The sequence below is a fragment of the Haliaeetus albicilla genome, chromosome 1, assembly GCF_947461875.1.
Source record: "Haliaeetus albicilla chromosome 1, bHalAlb1.1, whole genome shotgun sequence".
Classification (NCBI taxonomy): domain Eukaryota; kingdom Metazoa; phylum Chordata; class Aves; order Accipitriformes; family Accipitridae; genus Haliaeetus; species Haliaeetus albicilla.
The window spans coordinates 68,234,565-68,251,708 of record NC_091483.1 but is presented as its reverse complement, the minus strand read 5'-3'; the positions used below and the strand labels follow the sequence as shown (position 1 = coordinate 68,251,708).

Below are 17,144 nucleotides of genomic sequence, written 5' to 3'. Positions count from 1 at the left end.
AGGGAAATGACACAGAAATCGCTTTAGGGAACTCCGCAGAGAAGCAGCTACTGAATACCCTCATCGCATCCCCTGCACATGGCCAGCATGCACAACTCCTCGTGAGCACTGAGGTGGCAAAGAGCGGTACCTAGGAATATCCGGTCTCTTTGCATCCCTCTTGTTCTCTGTTTGCGTCTACGTAAGTCACAGGGGGCTGGAGTGGGAGAGCTGGAACGACGACACCATTAAACACACACCTCCCAGCTGGCCAGTGCTCCACACACCAGGGGCCTCCTCTCCCTCTTCTTTGAGCCCCACTCCAAGAGCCACGAAGGTGGCAGGGAAGATCCTACGAAGGGATGGGACTCGCATATGTGCTAAAACAGTATAGGCCTTGCGGGCCCTGGTCATAATGCTGTCAACAGCCGGTGCCTTTTTTGACTCTAAAACCTCCACTGTCCTGCAGGGCAGGGCAAGGGCAGGGCAACATGGATGAGTTATCTCCTCCTGCTGCCCCTTCTCCCTTTGTGCTTTTCTCCATGCAAAGGTTAAAATTCATGCAGGTGAACAGGTACAAGATGGAAAATCATCGTTTCCTGTTAATTTATGAAAGGGGACATTTCCATTTTGAAAATGAGTTTACTGATTTTTTTAACATAAGAAAATTTTTGTTTTAATTTGTATTTTCCACCTTTTTGGTACTGTTTTTTATAAATATATGGCACTCAGTTTAATTACAGGACTAGAAGTGGCCAATTCATGAAGATAATTCACTATCAATTACAAATATTGAATATTCACTAACTGCCTGGTCCAGAGCATGTTTAAATCAATTGACTCCTTCCATTGACTTCACTGCCCTGTGGACCAGCATCCTACTGTATTAAATCACTATTTTCCTAGAGATTTATAGTCCTTGGACTGGGCAAGTATCAAATGTAATGCATACCATCCCAAATGGTAGGTACCAGCAATGTAAAATCTCATTGTTGCTTTAAAATCAAGCCCAGAGAAAAGGAGATGGGCAGGTTGAATTTAATTCACATACAACTGATGATTCTGGCAACCTGGCATTATGTGCTTCTCTTGCAATCTTTCTGGGAGAATTGCAGAGGATGCCCACAGAATTTTCCAGTCACGTAATGAATATAGAAAATAGTAATTAAATGGCTTCAAGGGTTTTCAGTATTAGAAATAATCTCAGTCTACCAGAAAAATGCAACAGCCAATATTTTTCACCCTTATACACACCGAAAAAGAAAAAGAGAAACCAACAACATGCTTTATTGAGTCTTCCCTGTTACCTTGGTAAACATGGGTTTTCCATGCTGAGTGACCATGGTGCATTGATCACAGTCCACTGTGATGGATGAGTTGTGGTATGACTCTTTTGAGTGCTTGAGAATGTAATACAGGTCTGTTACACCTCCTTCAAAGACAGTGCTAAAATAACGAGGAATGAGGGTCCTTCCAATTGCTGTGAGGAAAATACAAAGCAGAATTCAGCAAATGCTCTAGGTTATAAAATCTCAAACCATTTGCTAACAGAACATGAATAATTTTAAGTGCAATGAAATCAAACTTTCATTTAACGAATATAATACATGTTCTCTGCTGTAGAAATGTTGCGCCTGCTCCCATTGAAATCAATGAAAATGGCTTACTCCATTCAGAGGGAGTGGGCTCATCTTATTTAATCTTTTTACATTGATGGCGAGTTAGAGTCACTCTTGAAACCATCTGCAAGGTTTTTTGTCCCAAAGTAATTATTATACAGAAAGCCACATGGTGTCAATTATGACTGAAAGTTGGATATTACTCATAAATGTATAAATACAAGTGGTGAGCATTTACAGAAATATACTCGTACACCCAAAAAGGCAAAGCACATTTATATAGGGGAGTTGTGTACACATATATGTTGGTCTGTGTGGGGGCACATGTATATTTTTATATACCCACCCACACAAACACATACACATGCGCACACACTCTTGATTGAATAGGAGGGCTGCTGCCGAGAAATCAGGGTCTTGGGGATTGAAGAAGGACCTGAGAATGCAATACGATATATGTTACACAATACATGACTACACACAGGTCTATCTGAGATCTCTTTTTAGACCAGAATTATTTATGTCATAGGCTAGAAAGTCTGAGCAGACACCTGAACTAGCTTATATGCATCACTTAAACCCCAAACTATGAACTCAAGGTACCCAATTCTGCAATACTTACTTGGGCAAAACACTCACTGAAGTCACACCTCTCACTTCAATAGCAGTTTCTGGTAAGTACTACAAGGTCTAATTCCAAATATGTAATAGTAATAGTGAGCTTCTGAGTGTACTTCAGATGCACAAACTAGCAGAAGCACTGACATCAAAGGCAATTATCTCATATGCAACCGATGTTTTCCATCTCTGTTTTTACAGATAATTTTGGATGCAACCACAAGCCTGGTATGACAGAACACTTCAGTTTATAATAGACCGATACTTCCATACCAAGTGACTCATTGCTTTGCATGCATTAATCAATCCACAGTAATTCTAAGAGGTGGATACATAAAAATTGCCTCCATTTTACAGAGGGAAAAACCAAGAGATCTAAACTGTGTTTTGGAAGAATGAGATAGAAAAGTCACCATCAACAGGCAAAATTAGAGTTCATTAGTTCCTAATTCTTATTTGTCTATTAGGACTATGTGGTGACTCATGCCTCCCTCATTTGCTGTATACTTTTGAGAGTAATTTCTAAAAAATAATTTTGCCAGCATACGAACAAAGGCTCCTGACCCTAAAAATGTATTTGCAAGTGGGTGTTGTAAATTAAAAAGTATGGCGTTTTCACAGTTCTGTGAAAACTGTTTCTGCTCTGTACATTACAATGTGCAATATTGCATGTGCAGTCATAACGCACATTATACAATGAAAATATACAAATATAGAAAATTAGGACTTGTTAAAGCTTTTGCTGTAATATTAGATATTAATGTAATTTAATGTACAAAAATATAACACACTCTCTGGAAGTGGCTGACAATTCAATGAATATGTTGAAAGACTATTCTATGACTCTAGCTCCTGAAAAAACCCACCCACTCACCATGCATATATTAATTTTCCACAGTCATTTAATTTAATTTAGAAAAACTAAAGTCCAGCGTATCAGCATAGGACTCAACTCAGGCTTTAACTCAAATTTCTCCATGTTGGTATGGTATATAGTAAAACGTGAAATTTACCCATCAAGTTAATTTCTTGCTCCCCTAAGGCTAATTAGTGCAAATTAAATTTCCTGCTAATCATCCTAAGCAGCAAATGTGTGATATGAAAATCCAGCATTCCTACTGATTGTGATAACTTCTATTCACGTGACTTATGCACTGCATAAATATCTAGAAACTATTTTAACTGCATAGACCGTTCCCAAAGTAGCATGGTCATATGGCGTTACTTTTTGCCTTGTATTCACAGCTACAACACATTAAAGAAGGTTAGAGATACATTAAATACCTTATTCTTATTACTTTTCCTAATAAGTATTACCTATGTTTGCCACAGGGATATGCTATTGTGAACAACAAAGTGAGGAACCAAAAGGATGAGGAGGAGTAGAGGTGCACACAAGGATATGCCCCATCGAACCTGATTTTCAATGACAGATGCACATGCAGACCCCGTCTGTCTGTAAAATTGAAAATAGCTAATGCAAATGTCCAGCATAAATTATTATAGCTAATATTCAGCTCCAGAAGGAACTTTAATGGAAACCTGTATTAATAAGCAGACCTGTCCTCAGCTCACCATGTTGCCTTGCCACAGAAGACTGAAGCAGGTTCAAGGTTTTGGTTCTCTTCCCGAAGCACTCAATGGCTTAAAAAGATCATTTCATTTCTAGGATAAACATGAAACTCTCTACAGCGGTAACAAAGCTTATTTGTGCAAGAGATGGTGTTTCCAAGAACAACAAAAGGCTGTGGAACAGCTCTTATAAAGTCTAGGGATCATCACAAACTTTGTGCATTTTAAGTGCAAAGGACTTTTCCTTGATTTTTTCTCCTCCAAACCATAATTGTGTATATGAGTATTCAAGTACGTATGTGTGCGCACCCCCAGCTCTGCTGCATGCGTATATACAATCCTTTCCTGGGCATAGGAATATGAGTGTGTCAAAAGTGCTTTTCCTTCCCTTCTTGCAATAGATGGACACACTTAGGTGTGGATGTACGCACACCACCTGTGTCTGCCACTGTATATCTCAATGGGATTTTAGCAACACCACGTATCTTCTGCCAGAGTCAGCTGAAGGCTGCTTCCTAGGAGGACTCCAAGTAACGTGAAGGCAGAAGCATGGGACAACTTGATACCTGTGACCACTTCAGGATGTAGTTTAGCCATCCTTGCACCAGTAAAGTGAACTCACAACTTGCAGAGCACAGAGCAAGCTGTACGCTGGCTTTGTCTTGGGTTTGCAGTTCCCCAGAGGCAGTCACAGACAATAACGGAATGTATAGTCTAAATAGCCTATGGTGTAATATCTAATCGCACCAACAGGGCTGAACGAAGCTTTACGTGCTACTGCCATTGGAATTCCTTCATGTTTCAGAGTTTGGCCATTAGTCCACAGAATACACTTTTAAGAATGTATCTCTGCCTGGTTTTGTAGGGCTCCTCCCTCCCACACCACACTTCCCAAAAGGAGCATCATAGGGCCACCCTCCGAGCCAGATCTTTGCCACAGGAGCTCCGAGAGCAAGCGTTTGCAGTAGCAGTTTGAGTACAGGGAGGCTCTTGTAGTTTCCTTTCCTGGTGTCAGGGTCCTGAGAGCACCCTGAGAGCACCTCTGCTTTGGGGTTGGGCTGCCAGGCAGATTTTCTTTCCAGTTTCTCAGGGGAATCCTTGCCCGGCTACTGCAAGGCTTTCTGCCTACAGCCTCGTGATGTTGCCTGCAACCAGATTTCCTTCCAGTCCTGACTCCTATCCAACTGTTGCTCTTTATTCTTTCTCCAGTCTCTTTGCTCACCTACCCCCATGGTCCAATCCTCTATTTTCTCACTTTATGGTTGGTTGCTTTGCATCAGTTATCTTCCAAGTTCACGGCTGATCTCCCAGTATCTCCCTGTCTTCTCTCCCCCTCCTTGCATGCTGTCCCTTTTTCTCTTGTTTAAAGAGGCTCATTAACCCTTCCCAAATGCACCCGACTTCCTCATTCTGCTTACTTAAGCAGCTATCTAGTCTCAGTCTCCTTGTTCTCCTCCACTCCCCCCAAAATGCCAGCTTCACACACACTTTCTCAGTGCCCCTCCTACCCAGCCAGGCTGCCGCAGCTCCTTGCCCCAAGCTCCCTGCCACAGCAGTCTAAGCCCTTGATTTTGTGGTTTTTTTCCCCCAAGATTCTTTCTCTGCCCTTTTCCCCACTCTGCCTCCTCCTAACAGTAGATTCTTTCTCCAAACGAACCCCATCTCTCCTTCCTTCCTTCAGCTTCTCATCCAGCCAGGGACCAGGCAAGAGGACTTCTTCCCTCTGTGCCCCCACCCCACCCTCCCAGCCAAACATCTCCCCATTCCCTGTGTTTTTCTCACTGACTTCCAACTCTCCCTTACCTAATCAGCCTCCATCTTCTCCTTTCACCTCCCAGTTACTATTTCTCTCCCCCTCTCACATCCATGTCATCTTGTCCTGTTTTTTATCCTGCTCTTTCTTTTTTCCTCCTCTTCCCTCTTCTTTCCTCCACTTTTGGGTCAAGTTTCTTCCTTCGCGGGGCCACCTGGATCCTGGGCGCGTCCGCCGGCAGTGCAGGAGAAGGACGGGCTTCCTGCTCTTGTGTGCAGCACCAGCTGAGCCTTCCCTGTGGGCTTTGCAGTGGAAGTGTCCACGACTCAACACAGCCCTGAGCTGCAACACGTCTAGTTACCCTCTGCAGCTGGCATGTGGATAGCCCCACTGGGCTCCTATGAGAAGCCTTACTATGTTCCTGGGAAATGGAGTCCTTGGAAACTTTAGCTGTCAAATTCTACTAAAGCCTGCACTGAGTACTTGAGAATGGGTGCTTCTTTTCCCCAAAGATTTATAAATTTCCTAAATTCAGTCAGATTTCCACAAAGAGGACAAAAGGGGAAACCCCTGCTGCAAAGGTGAGCAACCCTACTCCAGAGCATACAGATTCTTGGGCATTTAAAAAAAAGCTGCAAGACTTTTGTAACACAGACAAAACAATATTTTTCCATTTTGGGGGAAAGAAGAAATCCTTTTTGGCTGAAATAAAAAAGAGCTAGCTAAAAGCAAAAACAATTTCAGCTTTATTGGGTCAAGTTTGTCAAAATTATAAATAAGTAGAAAGAAGGCCTTTTCATGGGACTTATCAAACAATATTAATAATAGATGCTATATCATCTGCCTGCAAGAATACATTAGAATAGCCATGACTGCAGATGCTGAGGCTCTGAGCCCAATACTCAGGCTTAGGAAAGCAGACGTAGGTTCATACCTGCATCTATACAAATACTAACAGGCTTTTACAGTGACATTACCCACAAAAGACTTTTACAGTGTGAAATGTGACACCCTGCATTGTAAGATACTGGATATAATAGAAGGAAAATTCACCTGCCCCTCAGCATTCAGGCATTAATTCCAGATCACTGGAATGCTGCTTTAAATTATCATTTTGTCCTGGGCAGCATCCTTCATCCCTAGCTGAGTATCTGAGGAGGTACTATTTCCCATGAGAAGCGGCACTGCCCCTTAACGTTTGCTTCATTTGTGCTAGCAAATCCCCAGATAGCAAAGCAAACTGACAAAGATCAGCTGGATTTAGCAACAGGTAATAGTTATTTATATGAAAATGTCTATAAGAAAGGCATATCTGAAGTGACTATTTTGCACAAAATATAATGCTGTCATCTGCTGGAATGACGTACCTTTAGCCTATTCAGGGGTGTAACAGCTTGGCTACATGTGATTTTGTATACCTTTCCAGTAGATCAGAGACCTAAATATAATTTTAGAATTGAAATAAGACAGGTAGATTTGTGACACTCCCCCAAACATGAGTGGTCCAGAAATCAATTAATTCAATCTATGAACATAGGCAAGAAGCTTTATAGGTCAGTAACAGTTATATTATATATAATTTCTTAAGTATCGTTCCTGGGCAATTCTAAAGAGAAGAATGAAACCATCTGACATATTAAATGGCTCAAGGCCTGCCTCTCAGGGAGGGATGCATTTGGGTCACACTCCCACTTTTTGGCCTGGGCATGCAACGATAATGATTAGGGTGCCCTTCTGTCATCCCGATCCTAGGAATCATTATTTTCATGCTGTCCTTTCATTTATTTCCCCTTTTAAATATGTTTGCCTGAGTGTAAAATACTTTATTCTCTCAGGAATATGTTTCAGTCTAAAATTATTTTTCCATCCCAAATTGAGCCAAAAAGTCCAATGATCTCTAGGTGGGAATGGCCGTAACTTGTGAAGTTCAGGGTTTTTGCAAGCCTCAGACTAGCTATGGGCAGAAAGCCAGTTAAAAAAATAGTGTGTAATATAATTGTGGTACCACTGCACACCATGTGGTGGTGATGGTACTGTTGGTTTGGGGTTTTTCTCCCAAGGAAGATTTGAATAAAATAGAAAGTAAACATGTTTTTCTAGTTCACAGGAAACTGGTATTATTTGTGGGCTAGGAATAGAAGAACACTTCCTCCCTTTGTGTCCCAAAGATAGGCTGTCAAAATCTCAGTGCCCTCTCTACAGAAGGAAGGTTCACGGCCTCTCTGCAGAAGCAGGGCTTGAGAGCAAACCCCTCCTTGCTCACTGAACTGCTCATGAGTTGCCTTTACAGTAGATGCTCTCAGGGGCAGAAGCTTGGATTTTGCATATACATACACACCATGTAAGATAAATGCTAAGTTGGTATAGAAGTGAAACAATGGAAGTGTTAATCAGTGAAATAAAAATACTGGGTTTATTGCTTCCAGGCTGGTTTTTGCAGCCCTGAATCCTGTCAAGTCCTATGTCTTCAATTAGAGCTAGGATACAAAATAAGTAATAAACCAGACACAAATAAAAACATGAAATATAAAAAGCTTTTAAACATTCCACAGAATCAGCAACAGAATGAAAAAAACACCCTGTGCCTATAGCTTAAAGGAGCTCTCTCTGGAAGCTCTGGTGCAGCCTGCAGCTGATTATCTCATCCACATGCTATAGACAGGCTCGAGGAACTCCACTGGTTGGGGCTGTGGGTTTTTTTGGCTCCCAACACAAAAAGTTGAGCCATCCTGTAAAGCTCTGGACAGACCATGAAAGTCCCTTGCTTGAGAGATTGTCACAGTTGGATCTCAGTAATTAAACGGAGATGCTCTGCCTAACTCTCCCTCGGCCAGATGTAAGGGCTAGGGAAGCCGGGAGAGGACTTCCCATTGATTGCAAATGAGCTTTCCTGAGCACTGCAGAAGAAAGCCTGAGCTTTCTGTTAATTGTTAATTGACATCTCTGGGCACGGCTAATTGACATCTGCGTGGGCTAGAGCTTGGCATGTTCATTTACATATGTTTTGTAACTGAAATAAACAAGTCAGTACACACAAAGCAAAACTTCATGGAGTTACGTAGTGATGTCATTCATGTTATTCTGCCTATATTTCTACTTGCCCAAATTTGTCCCAGTGAAATAGCATGTCAGGTGTGTTCCCTCCCAGACACAGTCCATCTGGCTGGGATGTGGAGGGAGGGATCCCTCCATGAAGCTGGACAACAGTAAAGCTCCAGTTTCCAGTACTGTCACCTGCTCTCTGGAATTGCTGCAAGGCAGGCTGCTCGTGGGAATGCCCCTCCACCTTCCTAAGACCTTATCTGGTGAGTGGATTCAAACCCATACAACATGAATCTGTCAATTCCCAGGAAAAGCTACTGTCAGATTTGATAGTATGGCACGAAAGGCAGTGAAAAGACAGTCTAATAAGTCCAAATTCTGTCTCAGAGATGTCTGGGACATGTTGATTAAACCACCCACATGTATCCAAGGCAGAATCTGGCACACACAGATCTCTCCTTTTTTTCTCCCTATCTAGTGGGTAAGATTGGGCTCCTATCATTCAGACTACTTATAGAATAAAAATTATAATGTATGATTAATTTCCACTTACAGGAAATTTCTAGGTTTTTATACAAATTAAATACTAAGTAAAATTAAATATATTATTTAAAATCTATTACAACAGTAGTAATAATATATTACACTATACTAGTATACTATTAATAGTAGTATACTAGTAATATACTACATTGTGTTTAAACATTCAGAAAACATCTGTATAATCTACAGACATTATAGATTTTAAACTCCATGAAGTTTGGAAGACAGTGGAAGTTCTACCTCCATATTGCTAATAAAGCACAGCTTTTTGAGGAGTAAAATTAGCCGTACATACATTCTTCCTCTGTCCTTACAATTTTGGTTTTTTCTTTCATGATCTACTTAGCACTTTATGGAAACTGGGGAAATAGAAGGTTTCCAACCATTTTGCCTTTGTTCACAATTTTGTAGCAAAACTGCAAAGTGGGATGAGTAACATGGATTCAGCACTGTGACTGAGTGACTTGAATCCTTCCCACATCCGGAATCCAATGTTTTGGGGTGTTTTTGTTTTGATCCATGGTACTTCCATGGTATCTGCAATATCTTATTTATTTTATGTCAATAATATTGCCTACAGTTAAAAGCTATAACCCAAAACACTAAAGCTTATAAAATTGTAAATGTCTAGGTTTGCCTCTCCAGTTCCTTCTATCCTATGTAATTCAATCATTGTGTTAGGTATGACTCTGCCTTTTCTCCAGTAAGTATTTTCTAACAACATTTTACCCTGGTGAGGATTTGCCTGCATAATTTTGATTCAGTTGACAGTGTATTTCCTTTTCTCAAAAGTCTGTAACTAGCACTTCAATCCTCTAAAACACACTTGAGTCAAGAACAAGTAACAGAAACTTCAGGACAATGAGACCTCAGCTTAACTCACCACAACTTATGACCCTTATTTCCATAGACATATAATCTGCAACTCAGTCTTAAATCCATCATCTCTCTGAAGAGAGACAGTATTTTACTATAAATCATTTTGGTAAAAAACAGTCAGAAAACAACTAAAAAGCTCTGTATGTCTCAGTACAAAGCTAAACTGCATCAGCATAGTTTTTCATTAAGGCTCAGCCAGCCTACCTATTACAATAAAATTTCCTACCAATGCTTTCCTTATTATACTAGCAGCACACTACCAGTCTTTAAAGAATTGCTCACTACAAAATTCAGTCTTCAGATCTCAAGTATTTCAGCCTCAGGCTGAGACCGTGGGGACCAGGGGATGTGGAAAGCAAGTCCGAGACCCCTTTGACAGGATTGCAGCTGGGCTTGGAGGACACCCCTGGGGATCGTCTGGTCCAACCCCCCACTCAGAGCAGGGTCACCTGCAGTGGGTTGCCTAGGACTGTGTCCAGCTGGGTTTTGAATATATCCAGGGATGGAGCCTTCACGACCTTCCTGGGTAACCTGTGCCAGTGTTTGACCATCCTTCAAGGAAAATGCTTTTTCTTATGTTTAAATGGAATTTTCTGTGCTTTACATTGTGCCCAGTGCCTCTTGCATTTCACTGGGAAACACTGAGAAGAGTCTGGCTCTGTCTTCTTTACTCTGTCCCCATCATATATTTACACGCATTGATAAGATGCCCCTTCTCCAGGCTGCACAGCCTCAGCTCTCTCAGCCTCTCCTTGTATGACAGACCCTCCAAGCCCTTAATCATATTCATGGCTCTTCTCTGGACTCTCTCCAGTACTTCCATGTTTTTCTTCTAAATGGTGAGCCCAAACTGAGTATCCTACTCCAGATGTGTCTCACCAGCACCGAGGGAAAGATCACCTCCCTCAGAGTCTCCCTAATGCAGCCCAGGAGGCTGCTGGCTTCTTTGCTGCAATGGCACATTGCTGGCTGACAGTCACTTGAACTCTCAGCTCCTTTCCTGCAGGTTTTACAACCAGCACCTCAAATTCAAGCACAAAGAGCAGAGCACCAGCCCTGCACATTTCTGTACCAGCTTCCAGCTTTATGTTTTCGCTCTGTATCCAGTGTCAACCCCCTAAGAACTCAGGGAGTCTGCTAACCGATCATAAAATGAAAACTCAGAGCCCATACAACTTGTTGTTTAAACAACTGAATTAGGTTTCTAGTAGCACAGAGCAGGCCAGACCCTTAGCCACATTGAAAAATTCAGAATTTGTCACAGCAGGCACATTTCTGAGAAAGCCTATGGTCTAAGCTGATTTTTTAGGCTGGAGGGGTAAAGTGTTTGAGGGGGTTACCCATATTCCTTTTCCACATATAAAAGACATACCTTAGATGAGGACGCTCCAGCTTTAAAACTTCCACGTCTTATAAATCAAAACCATCACTCCCTAGCAAAGATCTGTACACAAATATTTTAGCGAAGAGAATATTTATATTTGCATAAAAATCTGCACTCTGAATGCGAATAAAGCTGGAACAAATGGTTTGCCTGGTTGCAGTATACAGCCACTCACACTTCTGTCTGTGCTAATCATTCTGTTTGAAGAAGGAGTATTTCAGCTAACTTTGTTCAACAACTGCAAAGAAGAAAGTTTTAAAGGCAAGCCAAAGAGGTTATTCACAGCTGTATGACAAACCACTGTCAAAACATAACAAACCACAACCAAACTCAAGCAGAAAATGACAAAATGTAAGACCGTAAAAATGATGGAAATTGTGCAGGACAGGCTTTTTAGATGAACAAATGCAATCTGTACCGGCACAAAGGACCAACACAGCACAGAAAATGATACCCAGAAAAGTCGTCTCAAGAAATAAAGGCAAAAACATAAAATTCAAATGACAGGACACCAAAAGGAACAGACAAAAACCAGGCAAACCATCCAGTTGTATTACATCAAGCACACCCCTGACCCTTGACTTCATCTGACCTAGCAGAATACTAAACATGGCAAGAAACAAAAAATTATGTAAAAGCACAAGCAAAATGACATTAAGATAAAGTGATGTTGGCCATACCCTCACATACTGCCACAATTCTTTTATGCAGGTACCCAAGCTGGTCTGGGGCAGGCAGAACCTAGACAGAGTGCTCAAAACCAAAGCTTAGCTGCTGTAAAAAATGGGTGTCTGCCTTTCTGTGGTGTGTTTGTGCTGGTGTAGGGTTAACTGGCCATCACACACATTTCACAGCAATCGACTTGATTAATCTCATGTTGATCTGAATCCAAACAGTTCCACAAAAATTAAGCAAGTCACTGGAACCACACCAATTACCACCTGCAAAGAATTTGGCCATTATGCTGGGGATCTTCCCCCTCCCACCACCACCACATTGTATAAATATTCAAACTATTGCTACAAAAGCATGTAGGAAGATGTTGTGCTGTATTTGCTGGCACAAAGTTGTTCTGAAGACAGATGTCTACAACATAATTCTACCAGTTTCTGATCTCCACTCTTTTCTCTAAACCATGTCAAGATGGGAAGCTGAGGCAGAAAAAAAAAATTAAAAAATCTTACATGTATTCTAGAAATACTATTAAACATTTACAGCCTATACGAGGGAAGAATAAACAACTGACAAAGTACTGATCTGAATAATGCATAGGTCCCTTTCACCCTTAGAAACATTAAAAGAGAAGCTGTGAGTGACTGAGACAGAGCACCATGTGTAGCGGATAGCTTTTTCACTTCTAAAGCTCCCAATTTACATCCAGGCAAAATCAGCAGCAACATACACCTTTCATTAGCTGCAACTCTGATAAATCCCATGTTTGGTTTCAGTCCAGTTTGTATCTGCCAGAATAGCACCTCACAACACCACCACCATGCCTGATGAGAAGCCTGAGGACAAGCACAGGCTGCCAGGACCTCACAGGGCTCAGCTCGGGCAGAATTTACCTTTCTTCTTGGATGCTTTCTGCAACTCTCCACAAGCTCCCTTCTACTGAGAAAAAGCTAGTAACAGTACTTATGGCAGCTAGTTTAAGTTACTTAAAGCTACTCCTTCACTGTGGTTAGTACAGTGTAAACATAGCCATGAAGGTATCTATAAAACATATTGTAGGCAGACACCCACTTGCTCTGCTAACACTTCAAGTAACCCAAAAGCTATGTGTTTGCATAGCGTGGCATCACGTCTGAGCAAGTAAACCCTGTGAAGAGGCAGGATATATTTGTTTGGGCTCTGAGCCAGACGAAAATGGCCACACAGCATTTGGTCAGCCCGGCATGTGGGCAGAATGGGCTCATATAGGCATTTGCCAAATAGGCATAGCTGACCTCCTCGAGGCTGGAAGACTTCTTTTCATGGCAAGAGTGAAGCCCACAGGTAGGCAATGTGAAGGAGAAAGACAGTCCCTTCCCTGAACACAGGACTTCGTGCTCAAGCACTGTCAGTCAAGCATCACAGCACGGTCCACATTCAGGTGAAAAATATCGGAGGTGAAATGTGTTGATATGTGCATCAAAGGGGACATAACATAGTGGGGAGTGTGTCTGGAGAACTGGTGGGAGGTGAGGGGTTACAGTGATATGATAAAAGACACACATGGCATTCTCAAAATCCTCAAACTGCATTGAGCACATGTGGATTGATAACCAGCATGATTTTTCTGGTAATTTTATGCTGTAGACGTATGAACAATATCTCACCAGTGGATAATATCAGTTGTTGGTTATATACATGTTTTATAACAACCAGAACACTCTTTTTCAAAAAGCTGTTGGTGGTTGGCTTTGATTTCTTTTTTTCTGCAGCAAAGCTTGCTTTCCCACTCTCTTTCTCTTTCAAGCTCATGGAAGCTAACTGCAGAGAAAGTAAAAAGGTATTCAACACACTAGACAAAATAATTAGGAAAATATTCTACCATTTTTAAATGTTTTGTTGGTTTTAAAAGTGCAGCTTGTTTATTACCCTTAAAACGAAGGCAAGTGCCCTGTGTTTAGCTATACAAATCAGATGTCTGACAAAATAACATCAAATAATAAAGAACCAATTTCAGAAAAGGGCAAGCAATGTAACAGGTTTATAAGCTTCAGTCAGAACACACGTTGTATGTAGTTTTTAATAAAATTTTATGCAGCAAGTAATGTAGAATGCTCTTAACTTGAAAAAGGTAACATCAGTAATGAGTGCTGTAACAAATCTGTACTGAAGCTGAAATAGCCTCTTCCTATGTTTTCTGTCCTTTTAGCTGTATGATACATTTTTTCCACATTTCACAGAGAGTTATTATATCATCTTCTTGATATATTTTTGCTACATCGACTCCTTGTGATTTCTGGAACCACTACAGGTAAGATGCAGTTCCCATGACAGTGCTGAACTGCCACTGTCAGGACAGCTTCAGGGACCCCCTGAACATAAAACATAACAACCACCAGACAGGATCAACCCAAATGCCCACCCAGACCAACAACTGTGCCTGAAAACAGCCAAAGTAAAAACCTAAGAAAAAAATGGGGAAAAAAAGGACAATTGTGACATGAACCTTGCCCTGGTCTATCATACCTGCTTCCAAAAATGAACAGGTGGAAAGCTACAAAGGTGATGGTTGCATTCAATTACATATGGAAGTCACGGCTACTAATAGCTATTAACATCCAAGCACAATGAGATCACAGGGAATCTCATGCGCTGAATATCGACCTGACAACTCTTAATTTAATTACAGAAAAATATATACAAACTTTATGATCCCAGACTGGAAACATATAAAAAAATTTCTCCTGGAACATATTTTCTTACAGAACTTAAGAAATTCAAGGTGGGAAGTTTTTCTCTAAAGGTTTAGCAATAACATTTATCTTTCAGCAGTGTTGATAGGGTTACAGTGCAACGCTGCCAATAAGCATCCCTGTTGACACCAGAGAGAGGGATCCAGATCAATAACTCAATGTTCTGATATCTTAACATGCGTATGACTATCTAACTCAAAATACTTCTTTAACAAATTAAAAATATATTTTCGAAATCTACCAAACTTGAAAAATGTACAGAAATCACCTAATATGGGAAAACCAATTTAATTTGGTATCTTCCACATTTGTCATGGTCAAACAGGACTCTGAATAAAAAAAAGTGATACTCCACTTGCAATGTAAACATGAAGATATGGTGCTGTATACACATATTTGAAATACCCCCCTTGCTTTCAAATAATTTGTACATATTTCACAACCAAGAATATTTTTTTAAACAGCAGCATTGCAAAATCAACTCAGGATCTGGAAATAAATTTGCGTACTGATTACTGCAGTGAATAGTTAGCTGACACATTTGTTTACAAAACCTAACACCATATAAGAGTAAGATTGGTAGGAACCAATTCATACTTGTGTTATAAGACAAATAAAAAAGGTGCTGGAATAAAATGCAGAAAAGCCAGTCCAAAATTGTTATCTTGTAGGCATCCATTACACATAGGACTTATAGAAAGTAACACTCCTACAAAGTCATTTTTTCACCATAACCATAGAAAAATATCTCCGCCTAAAGTCAGTCTTCCTTCACTACACTCATACATGAATATTTTCAAATGATTTTTCCCCCCTGTTAAACCTGATCTTAGTTCAGACATTATTCAAGGACAAATCCTGGTCCCTCATGGATCTTCACTTAAACAGCAGGAATTTTGCTTGCGTAATGATAAGAAGAACTGGAAGAAAATTATCTTCAGTTTTGTGAAGTTAGTCATCTAAGAGGTAAGGGCAGAGGATGAGTGCCATACTCTGATGCAGGACAGGTAGCTGCACTGTTTCTCCTCCCTGTGTGTCCAGATCATGTCAATAAAGCACAGTGCACGCAACTTGAAAACCTCAGAGAAATGGGCTTTGCTCTGCAACTACTTGCTAATACAAACTGAATTCTGCATAATTTTTTTTTTTCAGCAAAATTGTGGATTAACTCAAAACTAAAATGCCATTTTGCTACAAAAAATAGAAAAGGAGGAAAAATCGCCCACAGTGAAGCATAAAGCAATTTAGACAAATAAAAGCTGTTCCCAGACCTCTGCACAAACCTTGGACTGAACATGACATTTAAAATTTTTTTGGATCAGCACTCTTGTATTTTATACAGTACTTTATCCACATCCCTCCTATCCTCCTGTTCCTAGAATCAGCACAGCTAGAAATATAAATTAAAAGGTTATTCTTGCATACCTCACATCTGGTTAGAGTTAGGAAGTGCTAAAAATCGTATGATGGAATTTATTCTCACAGGCTTTTGAGCTTGAAATTCTTGTTCTTTCCTGCCTTTGCAAGAACCTCAAAGGCAAGTGGTTCTTAAAAAGGGATGGCTATTTTGCTTGCCATTGGAAAAGAGTGAAATTACTTTGATGGTCTAAGCTATGGCTTGGAACTTATAACTAACTCATTAAATATTTGAATGTATGCGAGTTAACATAGAATACAATTCACAGCAACCAATGTGATACTAAAGACTCTTCTTCCCTGGGCTTCGTACCCAGTAGGTGCCCACACTGACTGCACAATGTAACACAATGCATGTCACATAACTGCAGAAAAGATTCATGGGGTGGTTTGGTTTTGCCACACCACGCAACTGAGTCTCACCTGCTACTGCAGACGAAACTCGCATCAGTATATGGGGACCCATACTTCTGAAAGAGGAAAATATCGACCCTCTCTTTTACAGTATGTGCTTTTTGTCTACATAACGTTCCCACTCCAGGAGCAATAAACATTTAGCAAAGTGATTCTGAATTTCTTCAGGCTAATCCTCTATGCCAACACACTCACGCAATATCCTACTGGGGTGGAACAGGAGCTTCTAACCATATGCACATTGTGCTGGCAAAGCAGCAAGAGTTTGATTTCCCAGAGCTATTCCCATGAGGTGGTGTGCAGCATAGTCACAAGCAGTGGCTCTGAGTGACATTTCTCACCTTTAATGTCTCCTAAAAATCCGCCACTTCCGAGGCAGATGGCAGACTACACCCCCAAAGAGGCAACTTCACAGGAAGCCTTCGCTCTGCGTGGGGATGTTGCGTAGGGGAGCTGAACTTTTGCTCCTCCTCTGTTATTTCCACCTGCTTTTTCCCCCCGAGTTTCATCACTTGTATGTC

The 17,144-nt window shown here is 40.9% G+C and overlaps 1 protein-coding gene across 21 annotated transcripts in view; it reads right to left on the bottom strand.

The window, feature by feature from the left end:
• The window catches only part of LDB2 (LIM domain binding 2), a 221,526-nt gene that overhangs the window by 51,967 nt on the left and 152,415 nt on the right, over positions 1-17,144 (bottom strand). For all 21 annotated transcript variants that reach the window (XM_069793057.1, XM_069793061.1, XM_069793056.1 and 18 more), the window contains one exon: positions 1,287-1,459. In XM_069793057.1, the coding sequence (XP_069649158.1) occupies positions 1,287-1,459 (173 nt within the window). The remainder of the gene's footprint in view (positions 1-1,286; positions 1,460-17,144) is intronic.